The following is a 17,835-nucleotide window of genomic DNA, read 5'->3' as shown; positions in this document are numbered from 1 at the left end:
TCAATTTACTTGTATTCTCACTATTGGTTTGTGGATTTGTTTGGTTTTGGTTTGTTTTAATTCAGACAGTGCAAATGTTTGTGCTGTCACTTAGTTGCTAGAAAACCTGGATGGATAACTATGGATTTTGGAAAGTACATGTATATTTTAGATACTAGCAGTAGATGGCTCTCTTTTTATGGTTTTGCTCATTCTTAATTTAACATACATGCAAAGCTTGTACATTGTAGTTTTTTGTGGAAGCTCACTATATCTTTAGTGAAGAGATTGTTTCCTCTATCTAAAGCTGTTAGAGTTCCCAAATGAGGATCACATGGATAGTTTGATATGTTTTTAAGGAAGTACTTCATCTATAACATAAAAAGGAAGCGGGTTTTGCAGATTGTTTGCTAATGGAGTACTTTGTCACCTTGTTCAGTTTTCGTCACAGACCAAATTATTAATGTATGGGTTGTTTATGCTGTACTTCCATGTGTCTTACTGTTTTCCATGGCTTTTTAGTTTTGTTCTAACTCAAAATGTTGTTGTTGTTGTTTTTTTTAAATAACTATTCTTTCTTCATGAAAAATGGCCTTCGTATTGTTCTTTATCTAAGCTATATCTGTAGGGCTTCATGAGGTTTAATAATTACGTTCTATAGTGCTTTAATGAAAGGCTCTTCGCAAATGAAAATGAATGATCCTCTCCACATCACGTAATTGAAGATTTCAGCCTCAGATTGTAGGTAGCATGGGCTTTCAAATATGTATGAAAAATCATTTGATTTCTTTAATCTGTTTCATCATGCATTTTGTTCTTAAAATAGCACTTTCACAGTAGGTGGTATAAGTGTATTTTGTGGTTTGCAAATTAGAGAATTGCTGGTCCGTGCTCCAAGCAGCATTTAAAAAAAAAAAAAAAAAAAAAAAAAAAAAAAACAAAACATGCAAACATAAATCACCTAGATAATTCAAACTTGACTGCTTTCATCTTATCTTTTTTTATTAATATATAACAATATTCATTAGATATGGAAAGAAAGATTCTGTGCAAGTGTATGCTTTAGTAAGAAAGAAATGGGAGGGTCATTTTCCTTTGTAAAGAGTGTGGGTAGAAACGTGCATTGGGGCAAGATGCAGAGTAGCAGAAAGTAATTAAAAGAAGCAGTCTGCCGAGAAGACCTGGTGATGAAATAGAAGGTGAGGTTTGAAAAGAGTAAGTACAGACAAAGGACTCAAACCAGAATTAAATTAATGTTGGGAGGTGGGAGGTTAAAGGCAAAAAGCATGAACTTGAAATGCAAAGCCAGTACACACAGGTTTTAAATGTGAAATCGAGTAATGACAACATCATGGAGTAGTAGGGGTCGAAAGAAACTGTAGCAAAATAAATCAAAGGGGAGCGACTTTGGATTCCAGAGACTAGAAGGTTGCTTTCTTTTGTGGTTCAAAGTACAGAAAGAAGTGGAAGGGTGTTCAAAACTGTGGGGCTTTTCTGTGCTGTTGCAGAAGAGGCTGTGCTTGAGCTTTGTGATGCTTCGTGTGTTTGCTCTGTAGGGAGAAAAAGGAGGAGGAAAGAGGCAAAGAGAGCATTTGCGTGCCTGCCTGGACACTGATGGCACTGACTAGACAGAAGGGCGGGGGGAAGGGAAAGAAGCAGCTGCCTGCTTTCAGTGGTCTTTGAAGGATGTTATCTGATAGACCGTGAGCTAGAGACATAGAAGGGAGACAAAGCTGAAGTGAGACCTCAAAATACACCACCGAAAGACCATCTTCCTGGAGGTGTCAGGAGAAATTGTAACAGCAAGGTGGGTCCCCTGGCTGAAAGCTAACAGGGACAGGAGAGCTGAGAATGATAGAAAGCATATGTGAGAATTGCTTTTTTTTTTTCACTCTTTGTATAGAGGGTAGTATAATGGAATTCTTTATGGTACGAGTGATTTGTAATAAAGTTAAGAGGGCTTAAAGATAGAAGATAGTGCTTGATGTTGAAATTGATTGATAATTGGTAGCAGGGTTGGATGAGGTGGAAAAAATGAGGTCAGAATAAATTACTGTAAGTCATGGTAGTAGAAGAGATTCTTTAAAGAAATGGAAAGCTAAAAGTATATTACAGATAACCAGAAAATGATGACAGGGCATCTGGCGTTGCAGAAAACCAGTGACCATAGACAGAGCCTCAGTAAGGCAACACGATGTTTACAGATACGTGCATAAAAGTTCAAGGCATGGTAGTTGCTGGAGGTGCCTGATGTTAGGGTCTGATCTGCTGAAGGAGCTTCATCAGAGGCAACAGGCTCAACATCAGTGCAGAGACTGAAGGAGACATGCTTGAACAAAGACTGAAATTTTGTGGTAAAATATCTCAGGAAAGGGGAATAGGAAAACTAGACTAAAGTCATGAATCGGTGAAAGTAATCTGTCTAAGAAATGCAGGAGATATTTTCCACAAAGCTGATCTGAGCTACCAAAATGTGTTGGAGACAGAGCAGGGGATTGCTAGAAATTGAAGGGGATGTGATGTAATCACAGAAACCTGCCAGATTGAGTGTTTGAAGTGGATAGAGTTTCATACTAGACCAGAAGGATGTAGCAAAGGTAGTAAGTAATAAGACCAAAAATACTAAGAGGATCCAGGGGCTAAAAACCATTGGGGCAGGAGTGGGAGGCAGCAAGGGTGGACTCATCTTTCACAGTAGGGGTTGAGCTGCTGAAATGCGAGGGTGAAAGAGGTTGCCAGATGCGAATGGGGTACTGGGAGGAGGAAAGAAAGAGGGTGGCAGGTGATGGAATGGTGGGTGGGGAAGAACCAGCTTTTATCTGCTTGAAAGGAGGAAAAGAAAAAGTGCGGAGCTCATTGCCACAACAATAAACCACTGAGAAACTAGCAGAGGGAGGAGGTGGGAACAAAACTGAGTGGAGGTCTTTGAGTGAGAGTTAGGAGGTGGTGGAGGGGGAATGAGGCGACCATATGTAGCTGTAAATTAAATGTAGAGCAGGATTTGGCAAGGGAAAGAAATCTCCTTGTTCTTCCTCATCTGAAAATCTGAACTCGTCAAGCCATGGAGAAGAACATGGAGGTGGAGGGAAAAAAAAATATCTCAGAACAGCACAATCAGGGCAGGCACTAAAAATAATACACAGGGGAAAAAAAAATAAATCAGGAGCTCTTAAATGCCTAGGCTGTAAAGAACATAGTGGAAGGAAGGAGGGAGTTTTTGTAAAAATAAATAAATAAATTGAGCATCCTGCAAAGTAACCTACTTTGGGTTTGAAGTGATCATTTATCTGCGTGGCTAGGAGGAGCCACTGGCATTGCAGCAATTTAGCTGTGCTCAGAAAGGGATGGAAAAAAAATCCTGAGGTCTGCATAGACAAGAAGGAGTTAATGCTTGTCGAGCATTATTCTTATACAAATTAAGTCCAGAGCACAGCAGCAGCCTCACCAGCAGGAGCAGATGCTAGGCAGTGATGCAACCTGTGTTATTTACTTAGGCCTCTGTAGTGACCTCAGTGGCTTGCAGACAAAGGATACACAGATCTGGAGGTAGGTAGCATGCTGATACCTTCTTTATTCAGTCCTTTTTCTTTTCTTGCAAACAAGCTCCTGTCATCACCTTGTGTGGAGCAACAGGGGAACTGTGTGTTTTTAGCGTGGTTTCAGAAGGAGGGGGGAGTGGAAAAAAGAGCCCCCAAAGAACTGATTCAGATCTGCTTTCTGGTTTTGTACCAATAAAATCAGGAACGTTTAGAAGCCATGATGCGTCGGTCCCTTGAACGCAGCCAGCAGCTGGAACAGAAGCAGAAGCGGTGGTCGTGGGGAGGAGCACTGGCTGCGGGCTCAGGAGGGAGAGATGGTAAGTGAAACAGGCTGCCTGCATTGCAGATCTGGAAGTGCAAAATGCATGAGGTTGTGGAGATAGTAAGGGTGATGCATTTTATAGTTAGGGTGGTACTGTAGGGGCTACTGCCTTGGGGCATGAATAAATGCTTTGTAATTGCTTGCCAAGCTTCCTCTCTCTAGTATCTTCTGGGGAGAAAGGTCACTCCTAACTTTAGGAATGCAGATCGTTTTAATAGAGTAATCAGAATCTGTTGGGAGGATGCTAAATGCTGAAATTAAAATTTATGCTCTCTCTTCCTTATTCTCTTCCCCCCCGCATTGTCTTCCCACGCACACAGTTAGCAAATTTAATATTCACCAAAGGACCGAGCGCTGTCTAAGCCTTGCAAAAGATGATCTGTTTTTGTTTGGTACTTCTAAAAACCTGACGGGAATTTCTAGATGACTATGCAGCATGTGCAGTTTAAAATAGTTTGGGTTTTTCCCCCACATACTTTTTGTTGCTGCTCTTCTTGATTTGGCTTCAGAACAAATTCTTTTTATTACATAATCAGTCATGTACTGCTTTTGTATTTCAAAAAGATGCATGTTTTCTGTTTTAAATCATATAATTTATTTAAATTTGTCAGGTTTGAATAAACCGTTGTTATGGGGAAAAATATCCATGTTTGCGTGATGATGAAATATGACAGTTATTCTCTTTCAAAAAGTGTGTAAATATACTTAACTCTAAAAAGGCAAACTGTTTCACATCGTAGTTTTCACGATACGCCATCAAAAAAGCCAGGAAATGGTAACAAAAGAAGTCTCTTATACTTTGAGAAAGAAAACAGTTTGTCTTTGTGATGCAGTTTATGCTTAATTCCACCTCCCCCAATTTATGCAGTAATTTCTTTCACCTCTTTTTTGCTCTGATTTCTCTGCTGTGTAGGTGAATCAGAAAATACCCCACCCCCTGTTCTAGGTTTAGCTGCCAACACCCTTACTCCAGACCCTGTGACCTCTACTGCTCCTGCTGATTCCTTCAATGGTATTTCAGAGAATCATAGTACCATTGTGTCTCGTTTATAACTGTTCTAATCACTGTAATCCATCCACTGATCTTGTCCTTCCTAACCACTGTTTTCTTATTATTTCAGTCTGGTGCTCTACAGCATTACCCGTAGTGATGTGGACCAAATGTCTTTTTAATTTCCTTTTAATTTTGCCATAGTAGAGCAGTGCATGCCTCACATTCCAGCACAGTAGAGGCATTTCATGGTTTTCTCACTAACTGTGGACTTCTACCGCTCAAATTCTCATCTCTGTCAATTCTGTGGGCACTCCGTTTTTGTGTGCGTGTGTGTAAATATAATTACGCGTATATTGGACAGTTCTAATGGACATGCACAGGTGCAGATGCTGTTTTTAAAAAAAAAAATTCAGTTGCGCAGTAGGAGATGATGTGCTACAGAGATGGTGTTTCATCAAAACAGTCCTCTTTTTCCATCTCAAGGGCCTTTTTCTGCAATATTTTCAGAATAAGCAAATTTGGTATAAACAACCATGCTATGTTTTCAGCCTCCTGAAGTGGATTTTGGCCAAGCTGGTATTTGTAACAAACTCGAGTAGTTGACTTTGTTTAGGCAATCGTGTTTTGTTTTCTTTTATATTGTTCAGCTGGGTTTTGGTTTTGTTTTTTTTTTTTTTTTAATTATTATTCCCATAAAAGGACTACGAAGTAGATGAGTCTGCCAAAATTAAGAATGGATTGCATATAGGATTTCTAATTTTGATTGCAAATGTACTTGGCATTTTGAAAACGTAACATAGCCTGTGCTATTAAGAACTAGGTTCCTTCTCTCCCCCCAAAGGAGGAGCTAGGCTTGGATATTACTCCTGCTGAATCCACAGTAAACGTTGTTCTGCCTGAGATCTCTTAGCACTACTATTTCTGTGCAAACTGATTCAAATTTTTGTACTAACTGTACAAAGAGATTTGGGTGTGCAATGGACGTTTTGCAGCATACCAGCATTTTACCTGCTTTTTTAAAAAAAGCAAACAAAGAGAATTTTGTTGTTTACTGTAGTATATGGGGGCAAATCTTGCAGACCCTGCTGAGGCAATGTTTTGATGGATGTAATAGGGGATGCAGTAACTTAAGGGCTGCAGAATTAGGGCCACATATGTGTCTGTAGTTGAAATTTAAGGGACAAAGCATCTATGCTTCTAGCTTCTGAGCATCACACAGTGATCATCATACACTAGTACTCCGTAGTAATACTTGAATAACATTTTTCTGTCATTCAGTTGAATAAATGGCAAGGTAGGAAATAGATATTATGCTCAAACAGACTTTGTCAAACTATTTCAGAAGAAAAGTAAAGCACTTGGAGTAGTACCGAAAAGCACTTTTTTTTGTTTGTTTAAATATTCTCAAACACAGAAAGATAAAGACAAACGGGTGGTGCCAGATCAGTCATGAAAACAGTGAGTTCTCATTTTGTGAACGCACAAATGTTGGTTATTTCATTTTCGTATTAGAATTCTAGCAGAGGTCTACCCGAGCCCTTCCAGACTGGACGTAGAGGGGAGGAGGAATGAAGATGAGGGGTTCAGAGTTGTCATGTGTGCAGTTCGTTTTCTTTAGGTAACTTTCTGCTTGTGCTGGTGTTGAATATCTTCTGTCAAATGACTTCACTCGTTCAGACCTGATATATAGCTATTTGCCTATGGCAGTATTAAAAATAGGCTGTTGTAAAACTGGAATGTTAAATTCACAAGCAGAAAAGTTGCATTGCAAAGCATGTCGTATAAAACGCTGGTCCTCCAGCAGTCGGAAAGAGCTTATCTCATGCCTTATTCAGTGATATGATCAGTGGCAAGGGCCAGGAGTACAAATGCGAGGTTAATTTGGGGAGTTTATCAACACTGTGATGCGAATACAAATATCTTCAATGCGTCTCTCTGCAGCATGTGACAAACTTTCAGCTTCTACAATGAATCTGCCAAAGCAAATGGAATCGCCAATCAGTAAGCGCCTCTCCTCCTCCACAGCGGCAATAACACATTCCCCCGACAGAGGCAAGTGAATATGCTGGTCTCCTACCAGCATAAACTCTCCTGCTTAAAGCACTTCTTGTTCATATAGCTATGTAACTCGCTTATGTCTATTATTCAAAAGAACTCAAACATTTGGGGGGGATTGTAAGTTAGTACAATAAAATAGTTCTGCAGCCTGTTCCAAGACTGTGCTGCCATGCTGGAGATCCTAGGCCAGCGACAAACGCTGTGGGGGTTTTTTTTTGTTTTTTTTTTTTTTGTTTTTTTATTGATTCTTTTTCAATTTTTGGCGCTCCAGCAAACAGGGTTCTAAGTACATGCGGCAACTGCAGCAATTTCCTATAACCGTACAGCTTGTGATCTTCTAGCCAAATAATGAAAAACAAGCAAACCAAACGTGTGGCTCGACAATAGACGTGGGATGTACCGCGGGCAGAAGTACGTCCGATGAGCCACCTGGGAGCCTTCAATCTGATGACCAGAGTTGTAGAGCCCTTTAATTTGATTTGAAACCCTGATCCATCAGAGGCTCAGCAAAAGATGATCATCCTGCGGGATTAATGATTACTAAACGCTACAGAGAGAAATGAGGAGTTCACCCCATCGTGAACTCTTTGGAAATTTTTTGGTTTGTTTTGTGTAGGTTTTTTCTTTCCCCCTCTTTTTTTTTTTTTTTTAAAACTCTAATGAGAATAAAATTAACTGAAATAAGCGACAATGAAGGCTTATTTCTGGAATGAAAAGAGAAGGTAAATTTACTTTTAATTTCTGAATTGCTTGATGAAAACTCATCAGTAGCTTTGAGGGTATTATGGTAGGTGGCTATATATATATATATATGAATGTAATAGGAACATCCATAAATATCTTTCTTACGTAGTTGATGCTTATATTTATGGAGTAGGAAGGAATGCAGACATATTGTATAAATAAGACTTATGCAATGCAGTGAGACTGCAAATTTTAAATGCAGTCCTAGTATGGTTGGCACACTAGTGAGTAGCTGCGCTGTTATACCAAATGGTTTTACTACCTTTTCTACTGGGGAAAAAGGCAAACCTTTTCCGTGCTGAGTCATGAAAGCAACCATTTTGCAGAATGGAACATGCCTCTGTAAGAACAAAATGCAACACGGTTTTAACCTTACTATATTTATTGTACAGGTGGGAAGATAATTTAAAATGATGGAGAAACTAGAAACCTTCTTTTTCAGAGGGGATGAACATGATCTTTAAATATTATAAATCTCAAACACTTCAAGTTTTTTTTCATTTCATTTAATCATTTCACTTCAGTTATTTTAACGTAACATTGTTTTATTTCTTTGCATTTTAAATTTTATTTTATTTGCTCCCATCCTTCAGCTCACCGCATGCATCTTAGTCCAATGGAAAACTTTATTGTTTCTCGACTGCTGACTCCCACACAGTCATCTTTAGCCAGAAGCAGAAGTACATTAATGCTTTCTGAGCAGTACAATAATCCAGGTAAAAATGTGAATTACTCTGAAACCGTTAAGGTATGGGTTTGGTTGCATTTGAGTAGTTGAAAGAAATGAAGTGCTATGAACCAAATGACAATTTACATGATAGTACAAATCAACGATTAAGTTGTTCATGATAGCAGTGTATTTAAAAGCTTCAAAACCACATCATCTTGTCTGTCTTGTTCTAAACGTCTTTTTAAAAAGAACATGGTTAAAAAAATACAACAAAAACACACAAGCAAAAAATGAATTAACAAACCCACTAAAACCTAAGCCAATGGAAAACTGAATATATTTCTTTAAGAAACAGATTTTTAGACCAGTGTGTGACACCTCTCAGAGGCTTTATTTGATGTATTAATGTCATCCCCTTTTATACCCAAATAGTATGTAGAACACAAATCCCAGTGCACCATTTGAGCCTTAATTATTTTTACTAGAGTTCCAATTCTTTGCTGTTAAATTACTTTTTGCCTTTACTGTGTGACTATATGTGTATTTTTATGTGTGTATGTGTGTATATACACAAATAGAAAATGATACTTAGAGGAAAAAACGGAGGCGCTGATAGGAAGGTGTCAGTTCCAGAAATTATTTGTCTTTAAGATACTAAAAATTAGGGACGATAGTTACTATTCCTATCTGTAAATGTCAGTCTAATAAAACTCTTATTTTGCAAACATCTACAAAACTAATGTTTCCAGTCCTGCTAATACTTAGACAAGTGCCTGACTTCCAGAGTAGTTCCTGCTTATAAAGCTATAGCTAGTCATAGTGTTTGCTGAAAGAAGGACAAACAGGTTTTTTTACTTTTATTAAAAACAAACCCCACACCTGCAAAAGGAAACATTCTTTTCAGGATAAAACTGGTTAGACAGCATAAGGCTGATCATCTTTATGATCAGTATTTTCATATGGCAGGGTTGAAATAGGCTCAGGTCCTGCATCTGTGCTTTTAATACAAAGCTACATAAAAATTAATTGCAAAGTAAGCCTACTTTCCTTTGTGCGTTACTTCTTTGTTGTGGTGCACAGGGACATCGATATTGAATGACTCTGAAATTACTTCCCTTGTTTCTACATTAAAAGCAGCATCTGCTGGAAGCAGAAATACCGTCATACAGTACTTAGCCCATGAGAATATTTCCAGTTTACTTACTGCTCAGGGATCAACTACTGCACAAAAGCCAACTTGAAATTAGATCAGTATATTCTGCTTAAAATTTTGAGGTGAATTGCTGGGGCCACCTACAGATGTTGTTTTCTGTGTTGCATTTGATATTGAAGAAATCAATAGGGACTTCCTTTGCCCTTCCCCACTCGTTTTGTTTGTAAACTCCCAGCTTTAAAGATCCTGCCATGAAGGCAGAGATAAAGTAGCACGCTGGCATGTCTGACGAGGATACAATTTGGTCTGCGGGTCACTTTTTTCCCCTTGCCTGATTCTGGGAACAGTGCTCTGAACCAGCGTCCTCTTGTCATTTCCTCGCAAGGCGATCAGGCTGTAGCACAGGTTGCAAACAGTATCAATGCTCAGCGTGGCCACAGACAGTTTTGCCAGTAATTGCTAGCAAAGAGTTGAGGGAGATCTCCCATTTGTGATGTACTTCTCTCTGTAGAAGTTGTTTCCTGAACAGGGAAGAGGGCTCTTCATATTCTAGAGGGCATACTGTGCCTCAAATCATTACGTTTGGGTCAAAATTGCTCTGCTCCTGCATTTGCTGCAAGCGTAGAAATGAGGAGTCTCAATTAAAGACTCTTTCTCATTATTAGTGTCACTCTGAGACAAGATATTCAGGCAAACAGTTGTTATTGGACACATATAATTAAACTTTTTTACAGTTGGAAGTAAAAATACTTACCTTAAACAGAATTTAAGTTTCTGAACATTTTTCTTAATATTCAGTGAACTTTTGCCAACTTGCTGGAAAGTCAGTCAAAGAACACACAGGTCCAGGTAGACTTAAAAGCATACAAAAAGGCTTCATAAGAAATTTTATAGGACAGCCCCTATTGGGGGCATATTGGAAATGTGAATTCCTTTACATTTGAGCATAATTACTGCTTTTCCAAAGTCAATATCCTTCTTGATTTCAGTCGAATAAGATTAGAAACAGACTGTCACATGGATACGGTTAGTATCTGTCTTATTAATAAAGCATATACTCTGGTGATTGTTCTATACGTATGTGAAAGTTTCGTCTTAGAAGGCAATATGAACAAATATTGCCTCAAATATGAACAAAATACCCCATTTTAAAAAATCCTGTTCATATTGTAAAAAAAGAAAAAACACCCAGAAAGAGTTGCCCTGTAAGCTGTACTGTATGTGTCGCACTCAAAGTGATGTCTACCACAAATAACAATAACTGAAATACCTACGGCAGCATTTACTTTAGGTTTCGGTTTGTGTTGTGGTGTTTTCTTTTGGGGTTTTTTGGTTGGTTTTTTTTTTGGTTTTGGTTTGTTTTTTTCAATTAAGTATTATTTTGAAAAGCAATTAAGGTATATAGGAGCCTTTGTTATATTTGAGCTTTAAAAAAATATCCCTACTCCTCTGACACCATTTCTGTTTTGCAGTATTTGTTCAAAAGTCACCCAACTAGAATTGTTTGATTACTCTTTTTATCATATGCAAAGGAAGCTGGACTTTCCAGAAGGGAAAAGAATCACAGTCATAGTCAGGTGTCTCAGAAGGTATATGAGTGGGAGCGCGATATTTTAGAGATAATAAAAAAAAAAAATAAATTAAAAATCCTGTAAAAAGTTACTTTCAGTTGAGGCATTTCAGTAAATGTGAGACCACGTTGAATGTGTTATATAATGTCATCTTTTGAAAAACTTTTTAAAAAAACCTTGAAAACTACCTTTGAACATTATAACATGAAAGTATGGTGTTTTCTCCTCTCCTTCACTTCCTCTGTCTGTGCTCCCTTTTGCTCTTGCTATTGTACTATAACTCTTTAGTATTCCATATCTGTCCTCGTGTAGCACCAGCTAGTCCTCTTAAATCTCCCTACAAGCCTTCCCCCACCCGAAGCACCGACAGAAAGAAGGCAACTTCACCCTCCACTTCTGACGCTGTGAAAGGGGCGGCTGCAGCTGAAGTTACTCAGGTGGGTTTGCAATGGTTTTGATTTCATTTCTGGGGGAAACTGCTGTGGCTTCTGGTTGTTATCTTTCCCTTTACATTCATAAAAATAAAGTGCTACCCCTGTTGTAAGAAACAGCAGTAAGAAAGTGAGCCTTGCATGCATCTCTTGCTTTCCTGCTCCTGTTTAGCAGCATTTTAATATCTTCCTCCTACTGAGAATCGGTGTTGAGCACTGGTATTTGGAACAGCAACACCTTTATTTTCCGGGAACTGAGATTTCTGGCACTGGTGTATGTTTCGTGGACTTGCCTGTAACTTCTGGGAATGAGGATGACAAATAGGATCTCTACTGAGTATGACTGTCCAGTCTTGCTGGTTAATTAGCAAGTTTTGCATGTTTTGGAAACTTGCCAAGTGTATTGACAATGCCTCTGTTATATACCAATTGCTTAATTCTTCCTCTGGATGTTTTTAATGCTGTTTGCTTAAGAGATGCATGATTGATCCACTGTAGTTTCCAGAAAAGCAAAGGCAAGTCATTCACCTTCACTGAGTCTACAGAACATAAGGCACATTTTAAAAAATTTATGCTAGGGCTCTAAAATTCACTTAAGGTCCTGTGTCTTGTAGTAGTTAATAGTAGGGGGATTCATGCCATCTAAATTAGATGCAGGTGAGAGGACCAAAGCTGGATGCTAAAGATTTGTGTAGTGTCTTTCTTAGGTGTGATTCAGTGTTAGATCCAGCAGCGTTGCTGCGAGATGCCTGGGTGCACCACTGACTATGTCTTACAAGGCATCACAGGAGCAAGTGGATGATTTTGATAACTCCACCCAGTGCCACCACCCCTCCCAAGAACTCTTGGAGAGGCTCTGATGTGGTGTTACTTCTCTGAAACTTGTATGCTATGTCCATGCAAGACATGGTTGGTTGTTTTTATGTCTATGTAAAATAAAAACCATGCACCTCATTTGTGAGATGGTGTTTACAAGATTTTTACCTTAAAAGCGTGTTACACAAATCAGTTTATATTCAATCTTGTTAATAAAGCTATCAAATATATTTTTGATATGTTGGTTCTAATTATGGAAACCAAAATGAACTGTATTTCTAGACTGAGAAGATAAAGAAAGAGAAGCGACCCACAACACCTGGTTCGTCATCTGGTATGGGATCTCCTCTAAGAAGGTCTGATTCTCCTGCTGCCATGTCCAGAAGATCTGCGTCACCTGCAACGCCCAAGTATGCCTTTCTTAATAATGGTCTAATATGCTGTGAACTTCTTGTTACCTATAAAGGAGACATAGATTCTTGAGGAACTTCCTTTGAAGTGTTGTGTAAAATGTAGTGAATTTTAGTTATGCATACAGAGAGAGAGAGAAATGTATCTGAACAGATATATGTAAAGTTGTGTTAATGGTCACTAGAGACCCTTCTCTGCCTCTTCTCAGTCTTTTGAAATTATCACAGTGCATTTCATAATTCATGTGAAATATTATTTAACATATATTTTTACACATGCTTTTGGTTTACTTGGTTTTGAAGAAACTCTGCCTAATGTGAAGAAATGCACAGAACGTGAATACTCACTAGAAATTCCGGCATTTAAAATATGCATTTCCTATTGCTGGCATGACCATCTGGTTCCATAAATATACTTAACTATGAGTCATCTAAACCATTGGTTTTAATCTTTGCTTATTTGCAGACTTCTTTGGGTTTGTTGCTTTTGGTTGTTGGTTTGTATTTTTTTCCACGCAGAGTTGTGGATTTATAGCATATCTGGGCTTACTAGGACTTGAGTTTCTTTTCTTAGTTGTCGTTTGCAGACACTCTTAACTGTAGTCTGTGTAGCACAACTTGCAACTTGTAAGTCTAAGCAAATGTGTCTTCAGCTTTCTTAGAACAGGATATTAAGTCTGGCTCAAATGCAGAGGTATGCCAAAGTAGTCCTGGTCTATAGTAGTTGTCTGACTTTTTAGTTTTGTTTTGTGGGGTTTTTTGGTTTTTTTTTTTTTCCTCTTAGACCCTGTTCATGGGTCCCACTTCTGTCTTGAAAATTATCTCCTTTTGTCTGATTTTATTTATTTGTTTATTTTTTAATCTGAACCGGGTAGCATAAATGAGAACGCCCCAGGTGACACTCAAGGCTGGACTGGCTCCGTTACCTCTCTCATCCTCAAAACCTCCTTGCCCTAGAGGAACAAGATGCTGAAGAAGGGGAGATCACCACAGACCCGTTTCACACATACGCTCTTTATGACCCAAAAAGTGTAGTTTCCATTTTTATTAAAAATGACGCATTGCCTCCTAGATCTCCTAGGATCTATTTAGTGTACCTTATGCTTTGGTTAAATGCCAATTCATTAACAGTCTTACTTTCTAGATTCATAACCTAAGGGTCATAGTGCCCATACAACAACTGTCATGAGATCCTTGCCGATATGGCTGAAGCTCTCACTGGTTGTATGAAAGCAACCTCACCGTCCTAAATCAAGATATCCTTACCTCCCCATTTAAACAAACACCAGTCCAACAGACCAGCAGATCGCAAAAGCTGTTTGGCCTCCTGGCCCAAATAACACAACTCTGATGCCTTTCCCCACATCAAAGGCAAACCATGGGACTCCCATTTGTGTTGCACCACTCATCACGATTTCCAGGCAGACGGGGCCCAGTTCCATCCTGCTTACATCACTCCAGCTAACCGCAGCTAGTCTGGCCACATTCTCAATCAGTTTTGATGATCCCCTTTCGGACAAATTTTTTCTACTTCAAAAACTAGCTGGTGTTCCTTTTCTGCTTCAGCTCTGAGTGCATACTTCTTTAACGGAGGATGATTTTGTGTTTGAATCTGGTGTTACACAAAATACAGGAAACCATTCTTTCTGTTTCGGACATCCCCTTGCATGCAACTGGGAAATTGCAATTCTTTGTATTATAGGGCTACAAATTCTCAAACTTGCAATATTATATATAATGTAGTCAGATTCTGAACTATGCAAGTTTTGTGAAGAATGGAATGATGTGAAATGTTAGTGACAACCAGTTTTTTTTCATTACACCTTTGAGCAGATCATTGTCTAGTGGCACTTGAAAATGTACAGAGAAAAGTTTGAGGTATAAAAATGTGTATTATTCTGTAAGTACTGATATTCCCTGCTCAGAATGCATCTTTCGGGTCACTCAGTATAAAAGTGATATCAGTATAAAAGTATACCAAGAGACGTATTTAGTTGAGCAAAATGATGGGTGGGAAATGGATTGCTGAGATTGAAGCCCTTTGTGATGGGCAGACATTGAAAAGGTTTGTATAGCTCATCATAGAGACATCTGGGGGGAAAAAAGAAAAAGAAACGGATGTTTAGTGCTTCATGAAAAAAGTATGCCCAGTCTTAATTTGGAGTACTAGTTTCCATAAAAGGTTAGGCAAAAATGGAGACTTTTCCCAGAGGTGCAAATTATGGGAACCTGTTTATAGTAAAACGTTTTCATGCCTATAAGGAATATAAACTACTGTTTTTAGAGGAAGAAGGAGATGCTGCATGGAGGAATTAAGAAGCCTACTGGTGGGTTTCTCTCTGATTGTGAGTCACAGCAGTTATCCTTTTTTTTCTTTTTTCCTCCCTCTCTTCCTCAAGAAAACCTGATTCTGACTACAGCTAGAAAAGTATTACTGGGCATTTAATCTTAACGTGGCCCAATTAGAACACCCTCCTTGACCTTATGAGAGATACAGTAAATAAGAGTTTAAATTCATGTTTATTACTGATTGCAGAAAGACAAATTCTCAAAACTTCCCCTCGGAAATTTAAAATCCTGATCACTATATTGTATTATTATGTCAAGATACGCATTTCTTCATACAACTCAAATGCCAGGTAGCAATCTGGCTGGTTAGTGGATTTAAATAGAGGCAGTCAGGCTTTTGGAACCTTCCTTTAAGTTGTGTAATCTTACATTTTCATTTAAAATTAACTGTGGAACTTAATTTTAGTGTGACTAAATATGTAGACAAATATTCATTCTCCTTGCAAGCCTGACAATCTTTTATAAATTCAATCTTTCTCCTTCCAGCACACCATATGGCCAAAAAAATACCCTGGAAGAAATAAGAATACGTATTGTACAGCATTAGTAGTTAGTGATCCTGCCTAGCACCTTAATTCAGAAAGCTGTAGAGGAAAGAATCAAGTACGGCCAGTGATTTAGATGACAATTAGCTGTATGCGTGTTTCGTCTTAAAAGTATGTGACTTGACGTTCAAGTTTTCTTGGCATTGTTCTACTTACTAGTTCTTCACAGTTGTCATCTCGGTTTGTGGGTGGTAGTTGCTTGTTTTCTTTATATGTTATTTCATTATTTATTAATTAAAAAGCTCTTTTTATCATGGTAAAGTAACTGAAACAGGCTCAAACAAGACAGCAAAACTTCAACCTAGAGAGAGACTGTGATTGATGGCAAAGTAGATTCGGTAATTACATATATAAAATACAAATGCTTGAAGGTGCAAATTTTACTGAGAAAGGAAAAAAGATCAGCCCAAAGACATAATGTCCAAGACAAAATGAGTGAATAAATACGGACCTAAAAAAGGAGAAAAGGCCGGGAGCGGGGGGCGGGGGTGGAACAACAAACTCGAACAATAATTAAAACCAAGGAAGGAATTCGAAGCTTGAAGATATTTGAAAAAGTAAATATATCAAGAAACACCACACAAAAACCAACACCACAAAAACTATTAAAACTATTGCTTTGAATCCAGTGTGGATCAGTTGACAAAGATGAAAGTTAATGGATTAGAGAGCTGGGATAATTGAGACATTATCTTTTATTTTTACAATTGCTATTGGATACTGATTGTGTAAAGTGCTCCTGTTCTTCAGATCTTTCACAAGATCAATAATAACAGGTTTTTTGGTAATTTTTTTTTGATGCTTTGTCTTCAAAGATCTATACGTTAATCTGTTTATTCTTGCAGTATCCCTCCGAGAATAGGTTAAGTGTCCGATCTTCTAGATCCGCAAAGCAATAAAGCCTGTGTCCTTCACATGTCTTTGGGTAAATAGTCCCTTTGAAATCAGTGGGACCCGACTGAATCAAGGAAGTAGGATTTAGTTTTAAGTGTCTTCAGATAAGCCCTAGTATAAGCCAGTGAATGAAAACGGAAAGCTCTGACGAGCCTCTATGCTCCATTACCTCATATGAGAAAGGCAGAAAGGGCAGGGGGGAAGGGAAAAGGGACTGAACGCTGCCTGTGGGTGATTCTTGGTTCGTTTCCTGTTCCCAGTCTGTGTCACTGTCCTTTGCTCACAGTTTCACTAACTGACCCCGTAACTCAGTGGTTCTTCTGGACGACATCCCACTGCAGTCGTTGGGTCACAGTTTGATGTCAGAAATATACGTAATCAAATTACAGAATACCAATGAAATATGAACCTGGAGTAGTACAAAAAAGACCGAAATGTTAGAAACGACCTGTTAGAAAGGTGACTGCACGTGGTGAATTCCTCACAGAAGTAGCTTCTGTGTCCTGCAGTGACCTAGTTTTCTGTTTTATTTGGTATGTGCTGCATTTACTACTCTTGATCTTTGTTTTGCCTTGGAAAGATAAAAACAATGGGTAGAATGTTGGATCAAGACTATTTGGAGGTTTTTTTCAGCAGCTAGCTAGAGAATGGCCTAATTCAAGATTTTTAAAACATCTGGAATAATGCAGCTATCAAAATAGTTACTCTATGGACCTATGCTGAGTTTGTGCTCATGTGTAAAACAGAAATGAATCTGTTTCTGGCTAGGAAAGATCAAAACTGAAAGTGAAAAAAACATGCTTTTGAGAAAATATCACAGATAGCAGAGTAAAAATATCAGAACGCAGGAATAACTTGTGATCAGAGCAACCTCAGAAAACAGGCTTGAAAACGTGCAAGTCTGTGGTGTGGTTTCAGCAGAGCTTTTGTTGAATTAATAGGGAGATAGGGGGGAAAAAATAGCGCAGCTCTGGCATTGCTGCAGATTTCTGATTTCAGGTCAGCCTTCTGAATTCCTGTAACCGATGACCTGTCACGTAGCTGGCTTTTTGAGAAAGCATGCTGTTCTCTCCCTTGCTGTTTATGGACAAAAATTGGATTTGACCTCTGACTCGTGTGCCGCATGTACTTTATTTTCTATGCTTAGCAAAAGTACGCTCAGAACCCCTCTTGTGCTCTTCTGAGACGTTCTTCTGCAGTATGGGCTATCCTGGCTATTCCTCTTTTAATTCAATAAGAGCCATTGTAATTTAAGGGCCGGTGGATCTGCAGACCTGATAGAGATCCTTGCAGTGCATGTAGGGGTCATGGTAAGAACGGCTTCTTGCAAGCTGCTGCCTCCATGTCACCACAGGACAGT

At 38.6% G+C, this 17,835-nt stretch overlaps 1 protein-coding gene across 7 annotated transcripts in view; it reads left to right on the top strand.

Moving 5' to 3' along the window:
- The window catches only part of MAP7D2 (MAP7 domain containing 2), an 88,818-nt gene that overhangs the window by 58,374 nt on the left and 12,609 nt on the right, over nt 1-17,835 (top strand). The window contains exons 1-7 of one of the 7 annotated variants that reach the window (XM_063342849.1): nt 3,246-3,525; nt 3,721-3,835; nt 4,754-4,852; nt 6,776-6,886; nt 8,230-8,352; nt 11,319-11,467; nt 12,560-12,687. In XM_063342849.1, coding sequence (XP_063198919.1) covers nt 3,736-3,835; nt 4,754-4,852; nt 6,776-6,886; nt 8,230-8,352; nt 11,319-11,467; nt 12,560-12,687 — 710 coding nt within the window. In that variant the 5' untranslated portion in view covers nt 3,246-3,525; nt 3,721-3,735. Of the gene's footprint in view, nt 1-3,245; nt 3,526-3,720; nt 3,836-4,753; nt 4,853-6,775; nt 6,887-8,229; nt 8,353-11,318; nt 11,468-12,559; nt 12,688-17,835 lie in introns of those variants that run through there. The other 6 variants (XM_063342796.1, XM_063342806.1, XM_063342817.1 and 3 more) reach the window with 6 other exon arrangements.

This window comes from Chroicocephalus ridibundus, chromosome 1 (assembly GCF_963924245.1).
Source record: "Chroicocephalus ridibundus chromosome 1, bChrRid1.1, whole genome shotgun sequence".
In the NCBI taxonomy this organism is placed as follows: domain Eukaryota; kingdom Metazoa; phylum Chordata; class Aves; order Charadriiformes; family Laridae; genus Chroicocephalus; species Chroicocephalus ridibundus.
Note: the sequence above shows the minus strand (reverse complement) of the source record. Positions and strands in the feature narration are given on the sequence as shown.